We start from the raw sequence: 17,402 nt of genomic DNA, 5'->3' as shown, positions 1-17,402 counted from the left end.
CGCGCGGGCGTTTATTGTAAGCCGAGGTTACTATTAGAAGCCAGATCTCCAATACATCATCGCATTTCACACTGGTGTCGGTCGACATGAATAATTAACCAGAGTGCAGCAACTACACACTCCCGCAATAAAAGAAACCTTAGACCTTTAGAAAGTTATTTTTTTTAATTCCCTGATTGGTCAGGGGATTTTCCCAGTCGAGGAATGAAATAGAAAGTGAGTAAAAAGGGATGAAGAAGAAACCAGGGAGATATTTGAGGCTGAGAGGACGGAGGGGGAGGGGGTGTGACCCCAGACTGCAACACTATTGGGTGGAGAAAATAGATCCACACTCAGTGAAGGCTCAGGCCGCACTAATCACTTCAACATGCAACTAGAAAATGCCAGTGGATTTATTGCTTTGAACAAATGACTGTCTGATTTTTGGTTAGTCCTCTTTCATTAGGAAGACCGAAGACTTCTAAATATAGGCGTGGGTCTGATGACTCATGACCAAAAACTCTGTGATGACTAACACTGCAGTCACATCAGGGTTCATTTATTTTGGTTCATTTTGCAAAAAAAAAAAAAGTGATTTAAAAAGATCATACTGATCCTGAGTCAGTGTTGAAGATAAATCTGTGCAGTATGTGATGGAAGTGGAACCAGAACCAGTGCCCACAGCCCCTGGAGTTTTACGGTCTTCTTGTGGCCCCATTCTCTGCGTCTCGCTCTGGGTCATGTGACCTGTACTCGGTGTAAACATGTCATCTGTTCTGTCAGTGTTACGTAAACCAGGCTCCTCTTCCATCTCTTTTTTTTTGTCCTGCAGGGAATGGCCTTCACCCTGGAGGAGCGCCAACAGTTGGGCATCCACGGTCTGCTGCCCCCATGCTTCCTGTCTCAGGAAGTGCAGGTCCTCCGTGTTATGAAGAGCTACGAAACACGCACCAATTCTTTAGACAAGTGAGTGGAATTACTGAGTGCAACACACACACACACACACACACACTGTCTATAAAGTGTTTTTTTCTTTGGCAGCTCTAGAGTTAAATCTTTTGGTCCAACCAGCCTTTGTAGCCCCTGTGTCAGTGAAGCAGCCTGATGCTACGACCTCGGCTGTTGGAAATAACCACCAGGTCTGTTCCTCTGCCTCAGGTACATCCTACTGATGACGCTGCAGGACAGGAATGAGAAACTCTTCTACCGTGTGCTGACCTCTGACATCGAGGAGTTCATGCCCATCGTCTACACTCCCACCGTGGGCCTGGCCTGTCAACAGTACGGACTGGCCTTCAGGAGACCACGGTGAGGAGGGTTCCACTTTGGTGTTGTTCTTGCATTAATAATGAAGTGGAGAATACTTTATAGCTGCTGCCCTACCAAGGCTCAAAGGCTTTTTTTAATCTCAAGACTCTACTGACTTTGATTTTGAAGCATTTTCACAAGTATTACACAGACATTAATGCACATTTATAGTAATTCTAATGTACATGAATGTTTGTAATATTTTACAAACTTTACAATTATTTTTAACTTTACTGTAACAAACTGTAATCTATTATTGGGATTTTAAAAACCAGATTTACAGACATGCAAAACACCCAAAATACTTTTAAAAAAACACAGATAATCGTTTAAATGTTGATCCTGCCTTGTGCAAGGGGGCAAAGCATTTTCTGCATTAAAATAAATTAAAATATATTTGTAAAAGCCACGTTCTCAGAAGTTTCAAGTCCCTAAAACTAGATCATCAAAGATTATCGTCATCGTCTCCTTTTCCAGTGGACTCTTCATCACCATCCATGACAGAGGCCACATCGCCACCATGCTGAACTCCTGGCCAGAGGAGAACATTAAGGTCAGTCCCGTTCAAGGAATAAGTAGAAGAATAGGAAAAAGAAATAGTCTTCACGGAGCTGATGTTCTGCTGTGTCTCTGTGAAGGCCATCGTGGTGACGGACGGTGAGCGGATCCTCGGCCTGGGTGACCTCGGCGGCTACGGGATGGGTATTCCAGTTGGAAAACTTGCTCTGTACACGGCCTGTGGGGGAGTGCAGCCGCAACAGTGTCTCCCTGTGCTGCTGGACGTCGGCACTGACAACCAGGTGAGCTGCTGGTCCCCTCGGGTCAGGGTTTCTGAATTCCTCTTCCAGTGTTTAGAGAACTGCTGAGACGACTTCAGATTTCAATCTAATATTTATAGAAGGTCATCTTTAAACGATTGATTGATTGATTGCTTGATTGAGTATTTTAATTTCGGGGCTCAGACACTGCTGAATGACCCTCTGTACATCGGCCTGAAGCACAAGAGAATCCGAGGGAAGGAGTACGACGAGCTGATTGATGAGTTCATGCAGGCGGTGACGGACAAGTGGGTGAAAACAAAACAAAAATAACATTAAGATAATGGTTTTATAAAGTGAGCAGTGACGTCTGACCGGTCAGTGTCCCCGCTGCAGGTACGGGATGAACTGTCTGATCCAATTTGAGGACTTTGCCAACAGTAACGCGTTCCGAATCCTCAACAAGTACAGGAATCGTTACTGCACCTTCAACGATGACATCCAAGGTACTGTGACGACAACCTTCCACTGAACGGTCTCTCCGACAGCAGCGTTTAAACTTGCTGAAGTTCCCTCTCGTTTGTCTGTCAGGCACGGCATCTGTAGCTGTGGCTGGAGTCTTGGCTGCTCTAAAGATCACGAAGAACCAACTGTTAGATCACACTTTTGTTTTCCAAGGAGCAGGGGAGGGAGGAAGGGCCGACGTTTCTCTGACCCAAAACTTAAATTGTTACAGAGTTAAATTCGTTGCTTCTTTTTTGAACCAGGCCGCCCTGGGGATCGCTCACCTGCTCATGATGGCCATGGCCAAACAAGGTGTCAGCAGAGAGGAAGCTGCAAAGAGGATCTGGATGGTGGACTCCAGAGGTCTCATTGTGAAGGTAAAGATGGTCTCAAGTGTTCTGGTACACAGGTCTGCTGCTCACACTGCATCACGCGCATGTGTTTACCCATTAACCCATTCAGGGAAGAGGCCACCTGAACCACGAGAAGGAGGAGTTTGCTCATGATCATCCACATCTGAAGACCCTGGAGGAGGTGGTCCAGACCATCAAACCCACTGCCATCATAGGTGAGTTCACACAGGGAAAAAAACAAACAATACCAGACATCCTGAAATAATCATTAGCCAATCATTCCATCATGTTCAAACATGTTAATTCAAAACTGTGAAAACAGAATGTCTTTAGTACTGTAGTTATCACATGTTCCACCAGGGGGACTCTAAGCCCACGTCGACTTGGGATCTCCCTGTTACTCATCAATTAAAGAATAAGACACTGACACTGGTCGTTGACATGTCCTTGAGGCTTTGAAAAACCAAAATAAAAGGCGTAAATCTGTTAAACAACTCTTTGTTTGCACAAACGAAAGACAAAATGGTGACTCCTAAGCCAGCCTTACTTAACTGATAGATAGCATGTAGCGTAATATGACACAAAGTATTTTAAAAAGCATTTTATTTTGGATTAAGGTGTTCTACAAAATACTTGTTTTATACTTTCTACTAGTGATTGATGCCTTTGCGCCTGCGCAAGAGGCCATTACTACTGACAAACCTTTTAGTTTAAATCCAACGTTACATTCATTTGATCGTCGTCGTATTAAAAAAGTGACAGCCCTGGTTTACTACGTTATGGTTAAGATCGTAGCTCTGATCCTGCTGTTTTTTTTCTGTGATGCGACACAAAGGCGTGGCTGCTATTGGAGGAGCGTTCACCGAGAAGATCATCAAAGACATGGCGTCCTTCAACGAGAGGCCGATCATCTTCGCTCTCAGTAATCCCACCAGTAAGGCCGAGTGCACAGCGGAGCAGTGCTACCAGCTCACGGAGGTAACGGCTAACAGCTAACATTTAGATTCAAAGATACTGAGGAAGCTGTCACAGAGGAAAACTTTATACTGATTAAAAAACAGGTTGCAATTTTAAGCTAGATTTTTTTTTATTGTCCACTGTTAGCATAACTTAATTCTCCTCATTTTTAGCTAAATTGTAGCTATTTCTGCACTAGCTCTTAATTATCTATTTATTAGAACCATTTTTTTCTCATTTTCTATTTGTTTGTTGGTTAACTTTTGGCTACTTTAGCAATTGACTACTTTTTTATAGTTTGGCAACATTTTTTGCAAGTTCGTGGCTGAATTGTTGTTTTCCTCTGACAAATTCAGAGATACTTTATGGGTAAACCTCTACCTAGTCATGTTTAGTTATCTTGGGCAATTGTGGCTAGTTAGTTTTAAGCTAATTTGTACAATTAGTCTAAGTCAGCCTGTACCCTGAGAAACAAAGATTATTCACATTTTTACCTTTCAGTAGTTCTGAAGTAAATGTTCTAGAGCTGCCGTGCCTGTCAGCATCATCATCATCATCATCATCATTCCTATGATCAGGGCCGAGGCATCTTTGCCAGCGGAAGTCCATTCGACAAGGTGACGCTGGCCGATGGTCGTACCTTCTACCCCGGACAGGGAAACAACGCCTACGTGTTCCCAGGAGTGGCTCTGGGTGTCATCGCCTGTGGTGTGCGCCACATATCTGATGATGTCTTCCTCACCACTGCAGAGGTGGTTCATTCACCCACTCATATATAATTATACAGTATACGACACAGTACTGTAGCGTACAGATGTGGACTAATGGATGACAACAGTCTGATGTGTGTCGGTCGAGTCGGTGGCAGTAAACCCTCTGTCTTGTCTGCCAGGCCATCGCTGACATGGTAACAGAAGAGAACCTGGCTGAGGGCAGACTTTATCCTCCTCTCAGCACCATCAGAGAAGTGTCCCTCAAGATAGCAGTGAAGGTATGTGACCTTTGGGGAAAAACTACAGTTATATTCCTAGATATTAGTTTTAAAATACGAACAAAGTAGCAACAATTTCTGTTAAATATGTGCTGTGTTTTGTTGTCTATGACTTTTTTCGCAATACAGTATAATTTGCTATTACAAAAGAATAAAAAACTCAAATAGCGTAAAGACTTTTAAATTATGTCTGAACCGACATTTCTTTATTTATACAGTGGAACCTGTCAGTCCACTTATCTGGACGTTTGTCGTTAACGTTTCAAAGCTGAGTGTGTATTTGCTGCACATTCACCTTTTTTTCCCCTTTTCTCTCAGTTGGTCAACTATGCCTACAAACACAACATGGCTTCAGTTTACCCCGAGCCCAAAGACAAGGAGGCGTTTGTTCTGTCCCACGTCTACAGTCCTGATTACGACTCCTTCACTCTGGACACTTACACCTGGCCACAGGACGCCATGAACGTCCAGGTCGTCTGATCTCGACCACCGACTAAACTGTATTTAGCCGTGACATCACGCACAGTCTCTGCTTTGCCTTGGTATATACAGTTTATATACGCTTATATATACGTTGTTAATGATTCTTTTCAGGGTTTTGGTTGATTGATATTTTTCTTTTATTGTTTTTACTGCTTATCAGGAATTTAGTGTCCCTGCTGCTAGGCAGAAACACTGTGCCGTGGGTAAGAGTTGGGGACCTCTAATGGTGAGATGGCAGATTGTACTGTAAGAATTGGTTGACCTCTTGTCACCTCTCCTTGTAGAAACCCCTAAGTAAACCCCTTGCGATCCTTCAAATTTGACTGGATTTTGAATTGATTTTCTTGTACGAGAAAATACAAAATTAGGTATAAGAATAAGAATTAAAACATAATTAGGATAAATGAGAAACATTTTAAGTGGTTCTGTGGATCAAGGGTATGTACCGTACTACAGCTGTGGCCACTAGATGTTGCTGAATCCTACACAGTGTAACTTTGCAGGACCTTAGGTTCTCATGCATTAGGCCTGTGTCCGACTCCAAACCAACTGTAAACCCTTCACATGGGCTCTTCAATGGTTTTCTCTGTCATTCTCCAGAGCTCTGGTCATACTGCACAGCTATTTCTACCCTTTCACTGTCTTTACGACAGCATAACGATCCTCACAAGCACGTCCTCAGTTAATCCACAAAGGTGGCTGTGTTGGGTTCATATGTGGTGACAAAGGAATTCTGTAAGGAGTGGTGTCCATGCTGCAGTGATTTAATCTCTTAAACATGCAGAGACAGATGGTTCTTTCAGACTAAAATAGACCATCGTGGCTTCTGAAAACCCACCACTCTGTCAGAACGTCTGCCTTTCTATGACACATTCATAAAAAGGCAGGAAGCTGTCGTAATAATGACCATTAAACTGATTATTATTTAATTTTTTTTAAAATCAAAGAATAATGAAGATAAATCAAATCAAAATACTACTGCTACCAGACTGAGGTGAAGGAGATCACTGCCTTTTTTTTTTTTTTTTTTTTTAAGGTTGTCCAGATGTTAAATGCTCTAAAAATCTGTTTATTTAGTCCATGAAACCTGCCTGTGTTCAAATGACAACATCTAAAGATACAAGCTTCTTAAATATTTCTGTTGGAGCACATTTTGTGACGTCAGTTTACAGAACGCAGAATAATGGCAAAAAAATCTTGCACTGCGTCTGCTGCTTAACCAAGACAAAAACATTTGACTCTGACTCCCGTGTTCAGTCACTGGACTACAGCACTGCAGTCTGCAACTGCTCTACCCCCGCCCTCCCCCCCGCACTGAAAAACACTCCAGTTTCTGTCTGACTGTCTCAGTTTGCTCTGACAGAACCACCTCGACTTCAACAGTATATGTTCAGAGGTCGGTGAATGGTTTTTTTTCTCCTTCATTAGGACACAGTGCTGTGCGTGTTTTGCTTTAGTTTTGTACCCAGCTCTGCCTCATGTTGTATTTTTGCCAAAGTTTTTAACTGTATCTGACCTTTGACATCCCTGAGAGCACCATCGTCAGCAGACTCAGAAGAAGTTTTCAAAGGGAAAATAAACTTTTTAAATAAATGTCTGCTACAGTGTTAGTGTTTTTACTTTTTAACAGCTCACATTTCCGGTGTAGAAAGTCGTTTGCACGAGAGCGCCCGTTGCAAGTGAGTACACATTACATTTATAGTGTGCTGGATACATTTGTATCAAAGTGCAAATTAACGCAGATTGAAAAACAAAGTATTCTTTCAAGGTACTGGTCCCTGACCAGGTGTTTGTTTTGTTAGCAGCACAACCAGGTCAGGTTTAACGCAGTCTTTTATTGAAGCAAACAGGCTCACTTCAGTTAGCACAGGCTGACAAGTAATCAGGAAACAACAGGCAGAAGAATGGTGGGCTTACCAGGGCAGCGATAAGGCCAAAGGTCAAGTGCTTGGAAAGTCTGCATGGGAGTGATAACAATTTGGCAACGACTGAAAGGAGTGGAGCTGTATATATACTGGGTGGAGCAGGTGGAAGCGGTGGTGCTGATTAGGGGGCGGGGCTGCATCCACAGGTCCTCAGTCTTGGCTCCAGCCACGGTGGAGGGACAAGGTGTCCGTCAGTGCTGCCTGCAGCTCCACCCTCCCTTTTTGACTCCATCAAACTTTAACACTTTTAAAATAATAAAAACTGCCACAGTCCTAACAGTGGGAGCATTAGTCAGTAGTAGGCACGTTATTGCTTCACATCGTGTTGAACTTGATCATGTGACAACAGTTTCATCGTGTCATTCAAGTCGCTGGGTCATGATATCAAGAAAGAGGTAGACAAAAAAAAACACAAACACCGTGGAGGAGTGATGTATGTGTGAACAATACTGTCACCGAGCGATTGTTATAGATACCGTATGATATACATTGTCGCTTCCACTCAGCTTTGTCGACTTCGTATGAGTCTTTTCCATCGATTATTTTCAATTTGTCCAAGTACTAGACACTGTAATTGTGTCCAGTTAATCTCTACACAACTATTTCGTCTGATCTCCCCCCAGCGATTTAATATTCTTGTCTTTTGTTGACATTATCGATTGCTTACATCTACCTGTTCGCCATACAACATAGCCGTCGGCGCGATGCATCGTGGGTAATGATTGGAAAAGCATCTATACTAATCCTAAACCTGGGGTTGACGAGTTTGTTCTTTCTCACAGTAACAAACTGGGAGGTGAGGCTCAGAGATATGCAGCTCATTTCAGAAAGACAACTGTGTCACAGCTGTCGTCAAAGACAACTGTCAGAAACTGGTTCCTGGTTCCAGCACTCATAGTGCCCTGTCAGCACGTCGACGACCGCACGGCAGTGAACCTCAACTAACTCACTATGACACAACACACACACGTCAGTTATACTTTTGGCTTCTTACTTTCTTTTTACCCCATTCATTCAGATTGTGCAGTTTGTCCAGTTTTACCCCTGGTGGGTTTTGTTGTTTTTGTTTTTTTAACTGTGTTAAAATAGTGTTTTGTTTGTTACCAAGATCTTTGCTGTTTCTGGACAAATGTCAGATTTGTGGTAACCAAACTGAAACTGTAAGAGGCAAAAGAACATCTTCAGAACTGAGGACAACGATGGACGTTTGGCTTCACACCGTCAGTCACTGTCAGTGTCCCTGTCTGTTCCTACTGGGGTTTTTTCTTCACTGGGCAAACGTAGGACAGAAACATGTCTATCATATTCTTCACAATGGCCCGCGGTGGGTGGAGATTGTGGGGGAGGTGGTGAGCTGATGTCATTTGCCAGGCGTCCACAAACAGAACCTTCATGCCCTTGAACATGGATCTCAGCACCTGGTCCAGCTGCAGGGAGAACCAGTCACTGTTATACAGACTCACCTCCTGGTCCAAGGCCTGCAGGTTGGCCGAGCGGATCACGACCAGCGTCCCTGGCGCTCTATCCAGCAGTCGCAGCACCGCGCGCCGAATGTGGCGTAGACGCCGTATGTAAACCTCAACGGGAAAGGTGCTGAAGTGGGACCAGACGCTGATGACCACCACTGTGTTGGGACCTCCTGTGAGACCGTTCAGCTCGTTAGACACATATCTCAACTCGCTGGACATGACGGTGGAGAAGCGGATGGGCGGGCCGTGGCAGCGGTACTTCAGGAGAATATTGTGCGTGCTGTCCACGGCCATGTAGGGCCCGACGTTTCTAGGACTCCGTAGGTTGAACTCCTTTAACTCTATAAAGAGTGGAATAAAAGAGATTAAAGGAAGTAAGAACGCCCAGGTCCGTTCGCTGACTCTTTTTGACTTCATACAAATTCAATCTGACCTGGTACAAAAGTGATGAGATACTCAAACCACTGCCTGACGGTGGAGTCTCCGTACATATAGATAATCCTGTTCCTCAAGCACTGTGCGATGGCAGACGACTGATTGAACTGCCTCGTCTTAACGCCACCTCGTGGCCTCCACACGTCCTCGTAGTAATAACCTGACAGCACCGCCGTAACAGGGTCAGTTTTTACCCTGCTGTTCTGCGTCTCCACTTTGTCTGACAGGTAAGAAAAAAAAGAAAAAAAAAAGAATAATATGATTAACTAATATGACCAAAGGAAAATAACATACCAACTCCAGTGGGGCCCCGAGATACGAGTTTAATCCGTTCCACAACAGCACTCGTGTCTATCCACTCATATCTAGATCCAATTTTCCCCATTAAAAATAACTAAAAACCAATTAATTTGTTCCAGCCCCCCAGAAATATACTACTAATTAATTAAATTAAAAACCTCCATCTACACATCAAAAACCTAGATATAAACAAATACAGTATATTGATAAAATAATAATAATTAATAAAAACATTTTATATTATTTTTATAAAAATGGGTAAAATAACCCATAAGTATTTTCTCGTATTACGAAAAGGTCGCTCACTCGTAACTTGGAAAACTCGTATTTCGGGGAGCTCGTATCTTGGAGCTGCACTGTCTATTGTTTCCTGTAAGTGGACGCTACCTTCCTGTGAAGGCAGCACTGTGATCCGGTCAGGTCCTGAGGCGAGTATGTGAACTTTAAGGTTAACACCGCTAGGAACAAAACAACCAAAAGGAAAAGAGGTATTATTAATAATAATAATAATAATAATAATAATAATAATAATAATAATAAATTAAAAAAAGTAATAATAACCATTACTGTTGTCATAATTATTACTGAGTACATATTTACTATTATTAAAAGACAACTCAGACATTTTGAAGCATCTGAAGTCTAATAGCTATCTTGGAGCTAACCTTTAGCTATTATCCAGTCTTAATTTTTTTTAAGGTCTTTGCAAGAAATAACAAACAAACAAAAACAATAAAAATCTGCTCCAGTGGGTTTTTTGGTCAACTTTCCTCTTGGTAGATTCTTGAAAAAGTTCAACTTGAAATTTACCATGAAAACTGACAATAAGATGCACAGAGGTGATGCGTACAGACCTCTGGAACAGCAGCGCCTCCTTGTTGGTGATGAGCTGTTTCAGGTAGCCTCCTTTAGCGTGGCTGATCCTCGTGTCGCAGCTGAGCTTCTTGGGCTTGTAGCAGTACCAGGGCTCGCCTGTGTAAAGGTCTGTGAAGTTACACAGAGGCTGCTGGTCTGGAGGCAGGCACATGTTGCACACAGTGGTCTCAACCATGTGCCCCACTTGGAACTGACTTTGGAAATACACCCGATCGGGTCGCTGTTCCCTCAGGCGCTGCAGCACGGCTACTGCCTCACTGGAGTGCACCATCGTGATCTCCACCTGCGCAGATCCCGTCCAGAAGAGAGGGAACAGGGCGGAGTAACGTCCATTTCTGTTGTCCACCACTGCCCCTGCCACAGCGGCACCAAGCTGTGGAGAATGCAGCCTGGCCAAAAGGAAATCTCCACCGTGGTTCTTAGGACGACCGTGGAAGTCGTACATTTGGACCAACACCTCCAGCTGGCCCCCCACGTACCACGTCCTACCTTCTTCCGTGGGCAGGATGGTGAACATACTGTGCACTGGGTCACTTGTCAGGTACAGGGCAACTGGTTTGGAGCTAGGCAGCGGTCCGGGCCAGGCAATAGAGTCCAACAGGTGGCGCTCCTCCAGTTCATCTTCTGGGGAGGGTTTTTGTCCCAGGTGAGTGCAGAAGGTGCGGTTGTGATGAAATGTAGGGAGGCTGAGTGGGAGGATGGAGGTTTGAATCCTGCTCTGCAGCTGTTGCAGGGCTGAAATGGTGTGACAGTTCCAGCTCTGAGGGAAAGGAGTTTGAACATTAACATCATGTAGGAGACAGAAGCCTTAACTGTTAGTAGGGATGTCCCATATTATCAACCGATATTAGCATAATTATGTAATATCTGTAAGAATCGTTACTGCCTTTTCCTCCGACATTGAAAACCCGATAACACGATGCCTGGGTTTTGCGTCAATGACGTGTGCTCTTAAAATAGTTAACTGCCCCAGCTATAGACCAGTCAGATACCTCAGTACTCTGAAGAACTCCTTACTCCTCCTCCCGTAACTGTAATTGTTAACTCCTTTATAACACATGAACAGAACATTATGAATGTAGTAGTTCTATTTGGGGGAGGGAGGTGAAAATATCAGTTGATATCAATATCGGCAAAAACTTAATATCGGACATCCCTAACTGTTAGCGGTTGAATCATGAACATGTGTTGATGACAGTTCATCACCTCCAGAGTTTCCATGTTGTTGAGCAGGAAGACGAGTCCAAATAGGCTGAGGAACAGAAATATGAGGATACATTTGGACCGGTTTCGACACACAGTGACTCTCATGATCGCCCTTCGTTCATCCTCTTCCCTCATCGCTGTTACCGCAGCAATCATGATGTCACCTCAGTGCTCTGACATTGACAAGGAAAAGACACAGACAAATAAGCACCAATTCAACCCACTCAAGAACTGTATCATGAATCATATGAAGTCATTCTAACAATAAAACCCTGAGTAGACACAGACTCTGCTCACCTTGGTGATGGGTTCAAAGCAGAGGCTCAGTTCCGTTGTATTCCTGTGTTACAATGACAATAAAGACTATAATCCATCAATCAATCAATAATAGATGGTTTTCCGATAATCGTTATTACCCAGGATGCATCGCGCCGCTGGAGCTATAATAATAATAATATTTATTGTTATTAATATTTCTGGGAAACAAACCAGGAACTCTCAGCTCACTGCTTGCGAGGCGACATGCTAAATGCTACACTAGCGGAACACATGACAAAGAGAAAGTGCAAAAAGCCACAAAAGCCAAGACACCTGCTGACATCTATATGTAATTACAGAGCAATCCTTCCACTTATCAGAGCCAATTATATCAGCTGCTTCAGTCCCAGCTGATGACATGGTTGTCAGCATGCGTCACTGGTAGACTTCATATAAGGAATATGAAGGAAGGATGAATGGGAAAATGTAGGAAGACTTTCTTGATACAAATCTGCTGCCATCTACCAGGATGATGAAGATGAAACGACGGTTGACAACCAAGGAAACACTCAGTTGTATTTCAGTCCAGCCAATCACCTGACTTGAATGTAATAGAGAAGCGTTCATAATAAAGGCCCACGGGACTTTGAAGACTATGAAGACTGTTTGTGTGAAAGAATGGACCGAAATCACACCTGAGAAATGAATGCAACTCATTTCTCCATACACTAAGCTGTCATTACCAACAAACGCTTCTGTTGCCACAGATATGGAAGGGAGCACAAACAGCAGCACAAACAGAGCACAGCAGTTAGCACATCTAGAGGATAGGATAAAAGAAATAACAGGCGTGAATCATCGAAACAGCAAATACACCAAACGTTCCCATCTTGTTTCATATATTTCACAGGTGATGTCTGACGCTAGCAGTGAAGCTGAACTACCTAATACAACAATTCTTCTTACGCATAACGGTATCCATTTCTCCCAGTGGAGGAGGAGGAGACCGGAGAGAGCCAAAAAGGAAGCCGCAATGTGCATCCGCGGCCGAACATCAGCTACTGTGGACCGCACGGGAGGGGGGAATGTGGGGGAATAGGAAAGAGAAATACTGCTGGAAGCTGGGCATTAAGTGAGGTCGTAGGGTAGAATCAGAGTGATGTAGATGTCTCATTGCGACCTCTAGTGGTGTTCCCTGGTGTGACCGTTGCTTTTTTAAAAACTATCAGTAGGGAGCAATGTTGACCTATATTTTTGTGAGACCTTGAGTCGTGTAGAGGCAAACTTGCCATGGCCGTTTGGCTAATTCGACAATTATTTGATTTAAAAAACATTTTCACAGTTTTTTGAAACATTTCTGTGCAAACATTAAACAGTACTTCAGTTTTGACTTTTTTAACCATCAACTTTTGTGACTTTTAACAGACTTTTTGGTATTTGCTTTATTATTATTCATTGGGTTCTATTTCTAGAAACATTTTCTAACCTTTAATATGTGTTTATCTTTGCTTACACTTTAGCTAACTTAATGGTTCTTTTTTAAGACTGTTTAGTAATTTTCTGATACACTATCAGGCCATATTACAACAAATAAAATATTTAGTGAATATTTTGTTAATTTAGTAAAATTTCCTTTTTTTTACTCAGGGCAGGCCTGTTTAGTTGTATTGTAGGGCTGCTTTTGTATATTTGCTTTTAAGGTGTTGCATTAATGTTTAGAGCATTAAATCAACGGAGATTATTTTTAGCTGTCATTTCCCATTAATGTATTGGCTAATGTTGGTTGCTTCAGGAAATGCAGAGTCTAAAAACTGACCATCACTATGCTGACTAATGCTGCTGGAGTTGTTGATGAAGGAACACGCTGCAAATGATTCTTCTCCAACTGGTTGTTGAGAAATGTAAAGTATTCCTGTCTTATGCTTAGCTTTTGTAAGGGTAATTCATTTTTGTTCACTTAGCTTCTGCCATTGATTACATCAGTTGTGTCCTTCGTTTCAGCTGTGCTTTTTTGCATCACTGATGTTACATGGAAACCGACAGTATTAGGAAATTCTGACTCTTTAGTCACTGTAGTAACAACTTAAGTTCATTTGAATTTCAATTCCTAGTTTCATTTTTTTAACAAACAAGCAAACAACACTGAGTTTTGTAGAGGGAGATTTATTGTGCAATTATAGATTTTAAACCAACATTGAACAAATATTTTTCCTCATTCTGACGAAGCATCAGGAAGAAAACATGTACAACAATGCTCGTCACCACCGATATGAAATTCCATAAAACCATTCCCTCTGGACCTTTGTCCTTTCAAACGCTTTTTTAAACAGGAATCTTCAACCTTTCAATGCACCTGCATCTAAGAAAAGTCAAATATGTGAAAACATCAATAAAACAAATTAAAGAAATATTGACAACAAAAAAAAAAAGTTAAGAAATAATTTTAATGGCACAACAAAAGTAGAACTTCTCATGTCGAGGCTAATATTTGGACAAATAAAAGTGAAGTATTTCTCAATATGAAACCAACATCATGTTCCTAATTTTCTTCTTCACTCAGAACACAATTTCTGTTTTCACAGCACAGCCTGGTTTAATATTCCTCTCCTTCTTCATCCTCTTCAAATGAGTCAAGGCCCACCTCTTCATAATCTTTCTCCAGAGCAGCCATATCTTCTCTGGCCTCTGAGAACTCTCCCTCTTCCATACCCTCTCCAACGTACCAGTGGACGAAGGCCCTCTTGGCGTACATGAGGTCAAACTTGTGGTCCAGACGAGCCCAGGCCTCTGCGATGGCCGTGGTGTTGCTCAGCATACACACGGCTCTCTGCACCTTGGCCAGATCGCCACCAGGAACCACAGTCGGAGGCTGGTAGTTGATGCCGACCTTGAAACCAGTCGGGCACCAGTCCACAAACTGGATGCTGCGTTTGGTCTTGATGGCCGCGATGGCGGTGTTGACGTCTTTGGGCACTACGTCACCACGGTACAGAAGGCAGCAGGCCATGTATTTGCCGTGACGAGGATCGCACTTCACCATCTGATTGGCCGGCTCGAAGCAGGCGTTGGCGATGTCAGCGACTGACAGCTGCTCGTGGTAGGCCTTCTCGGCTGAGAGGACGGGGGCGTAGGTTGCCAGAGGGAAGTGGATGCGAGGGTAGGGCACCAAGTTGGTCTGGAACTCTGTCAGGTCGACGTTCAGGGCGCCGTCGAAACGAAGCGAGGCTGTGATCGAAGACACGATCTGGCTGATCAGGCGGTTGAGGTTAGTGTAGGACGGGCGCTCAATGTCGAGGTTTCTGCGGCAGATGTCGTAGATGGCTTCGTTGTCGACCATGAAGGCGCAGTCGGAGTGCTCCAGCGTGGTGTGGGTGGTCAGGATGGAGTTGTAGGGCTCCACGACTGCGGTGGAAACCTGGGGGGCTGGATAAATGGCAAACTCCAGCTTTGACTTTTTGCCAAAATCAACAGAGAGTCTCTCCATTAACAGAGATGTGAAACCAGAGCCCGTGCCTCCACCGAAGGAGTGGAAGACCAAGAATCCTTGCAGACCACAGCACTGATCGGCCTGGAACACAGAACAGAAGACCGTGAAAATCCAGCAACAACAGCTGCACAGCCGTAACAAAAACATACAGACCAAAGGGATTACACTCTGAACTCAAATTCAACACTTGTGATTGAGTAACGGCTCCATCTGCCTCTCCTCACTCAGTTATCTCATCTTTGACAATAGTATGAATCCAGAACAATTGTATTCTATGACCTCTTCCTGTTGCTACTGATCCCAATCTTTAGAGTTCTTAAAAAATGGAAGTTTTATTTTGTGACTAGCCTCAGTGATAAGTGGGTGTCTTTGAGCTAATGTTATCCTCAACATGTCTTCTGACAGGGCTGTTGCAGAAATATGAAACCTCTCACAAAACCTGTTGCTACTTGAAACATCATGCAGGCATGTTCTTCATTGTGTAACATATAGGATTTCTTAAATCTGTTTAGGCAGGGCCGTGAAATATCAGCCCTAATCCATGACAGCCCCATAGTCTGTGTCTCAGTGCTGCTGCAGGCTCTGGAAAATTGGGCACTTAATACGCAGCGACTCCTGACTGACCGTGGGTTAAATGTGTATGTGTCTGTGTGTGAATGGTTCTTTGTCTTCATCTATTGGTCCTGTGATAGGCTCCGTTGAAGTGTATTTTTTTTCCTTTCTCTCTTTTGGAATATGATCAATAAAGTTAAAGCCTTACCAGTTTGCGGATCCTGTCCAGGACTGAGTCGATGATTTCTTTGCCAATAGTGTAGTGACCACGGGCGTAATTATTAGCCGCGTCCTCCTTTCCTGAGATCAGCTGCTCAGGGTGAAAGAGCTGACGGTACGTTCCTGTGCGAACCTCATCTGCAAAAGTAAAGGAAGGTGATGATATCTGTGAGGACTTGGCCTTGTGCCGACACGGATTTTAAATGAGCCAGACATGAGGCCTGTTGCAGTCAAAGACCCACGTTACTTCTCACTTACCTATGACAGTTGGCTCCAGGTCGACAAAAATGGCTCTGGGGACATATTTCCCAGCCCCAGTCTCACTGAAGAAGGTGGTGAAGGAGTCGTCGTGACCTCCCACAGCCTTTTGGATGGGCATCTGTCCATCAGGCTGGATGCCATGCTCCAGACAGTACAGCTCCCAGCAGGTGTTGCCCATCTGGACACCAGCCTGGCCTACGTGGACAGAGATGCATTCACGCTGCAGGTGGAAAGGGAGAAAAGTTGATGTTTTTTTTTATTCAAATCTTCCACCAGGTGGAGGCAAAGGCGTGTTTAGTGGGAAACCAGATTTAGACCAGCTGTCCCTGGATTTTATGAGTCTGTCAATGTGCACCTCTCATGAACTAAAATGGCAGACTGGTGGTAGATAACAGCCAAGAGAGAAGGCAACGACCTGTCTGTCAGACCAGTTCTGTCCTCAAACTACTAACAGATGGTTAAAGTGAGATAAGATTAAAAAAAAAAAAGTTAAAACCAAACTCTGGTTTGCCAAACTTGTGTCTTTGCTCACTACTAGGTGAAGCAATACAATCTGTACATTTCCATTTAGGCAACATGTCTGTTTGCTATTTTTACCCCTTCCCCCTTGCACTTTGACCCTTCAGTGGGAACAAACAGATGGGGGTAAAGGCATAACTGCAGCAGAAGGAAACGCATTAGAGCGAGTTAAGTCTGTTGAATGTTGTTAGGTGGGATTCTCTGCGGTTCAACAGAACACCATTGCGCCACTGTCTTGAGAGAAACTGTGACCCTGACCCCAATACACCCCAACCACAACATCCTGGTTTAGAAGGCTTCTGTGTTGTGGCTATTTTGGGTTCCTCATGTTAACCTGACACCGAGCAGTGAAGGCTGACTGGCCGTATGAGTAAACAGGGTCAAGTCATTCACCAAAATAGTGGTTGCTCCCTGGCAGACATTCTATCTTGTTATGTGGAAATTCAACATTAAGGCCCAAAGAGAGACTCTAATGGAAACTTTCTCCTGCTAGACAAATGATTTTAGTTTCTGCGACACAAAGGAAGTAAATGACAAAATCCAAGGCTGAACAACTACTGCA

At 43.6% G+C, this 17,402-nt stretch overlaps 3 protein-coding genes across 5 annotated transcripts in view; 1 reads left to right on the top strand and 2 right to left on the bottom strand.

Moving 5' to 3' along the window:
• me3 (malic enzyme 3, NADP(+)-dependent, mitochondrial) overlaps positions 1-6,926 on the top strand; it is a 9,935-nt gene extending 3,009 nt beyond the window's left edge. The window contains exons 3-15 of the mRNA XM_008328036.3: positions 812-945; positions 1,138-1,287; positions 1,765-1,840; positions 1,926-2,087; positions 2,250-2,353; positions 2,442-2,551; positions 2,637-2,734; positions 2,813-2,926; positions 3,012-3,117; positions 3,738-3,880; positions 4,438-4,611; positions 4,752-4,850; positions 5,169-6,926. Coding sequence (XP_008326258.1) covers positions 812-945; positions 1,138-1,287; positions 1,765-1,840; positions 1,926-2,087; positions 2,250-2,353; positions 2,442-2,551; positions 2,637-2,734; positions 2,813-2,926; positions 3,012-3,117; positions 3,738-3,880; positions 4,438-4,611; positions 4,752-4,850; positions 5,169-5,330 — 1,632 coding nt within the window. The 3' untranslated portion in view covers positions 5,331-6,926. The remainder of the gene's footprint in view (positions 1-811; positions 946-1,137; positions 1,288-1,764; positions 1,841-1,925; positions 2,088-2,249; positions 2,354-2,441; positions 2,552-2,636; positions 2,735-2,812; positions 2,927-3,011; positions 3,118-3,737; positions 3,881-4,437; positions 4,612-4,751; positions 4,851-5,168) is intronic.
• On the bottom strand, positions 6,346-13,354 carry nxpe3 (neurexophilin and PC-esterase domain family, member 3). 3 transcript variants are annotated; one of them, XM_017039724.2, is made up of 7 exons: positions 12,328-13,354; positions 11,842-11,884; positions 11,545-11,717; positions 10,317-11,098; positions 9,850-9,920; positions 9,161-9,382; positions 6,346-9,068 (listed from the first exon to the last, which is right to left on the bottom strand). In XM_017039724.2, exons 3-7 carry the CDS (start codon positions 11,698-11,700, stop codon positions 8,509-8,511), a joined length of 1,791 nt encoding a protein of 596 aa, XP_016895213.1. In that variant the 5' UTR covers positions 11,701-11,717; positions 11,842-11,884; positions 12,328-13,354; the 3' UTR covers positions 6,346-8,508. The 3 variants fall into 3 exon arrangements, with proteins under 3 accessions (XP_016895213.1, XP_016895214.1, XP_016895215.1); XM_017039725.2 differs by having other exon boundaries at positions 12,769-13,354; XM_017039726.2 differs by lacking the exon at positions 12,328-13,354 and adding an exon at positions 12,136-12,295.
• Positions 13,355-13,949: 595 nt separating this feature from the next.
• LOC103391677 (tubulin alpha chain-like) overlaps positions 13,950-17,402 on the bottom strand; it is a 5,601-nt gene continuing 2,148 nt past the window's right edge. The window contains exons 2-4 of the mRNA XM_008328035.3: positions 16,319-16,541; positions 16,050-16,198; positions 13,950-15,370 (exon numbers count right to left, since the gene is read on the bottom strand). Coding sequence (XP_008326257.1) covers positions 14,396-15,370; positions 16,050-16,198; positions 16,319-16,541 — 1,347 coding nt within the window. The 3' untranslated portion in view covers positions 13,950-14,395. The remainder of the gene's footprint in view (positions 15,371-16,049; positions 16,199-16,318; positions 16,542-17,402) is intronic.

This window comes from Cynoglossus semilaevis, chromosome 16 (assembly GCF_000523025.1).
Source record: "Cynoglossus semilaevis isolate Cse_v1.0 chromosome 16, Cse_v1.0, whole genome shotgun sequence".
Lineage (NCBI taxonomy): Eukaryota > Metazoa > Chordata > Actinopteri > Pleuronectiformes > Cynoglossidae > Cynoglossus > Cynoglossus semilaevis.
This window is presented reverse-complemented; position numbering and strand designations above follow the sequence as displayed.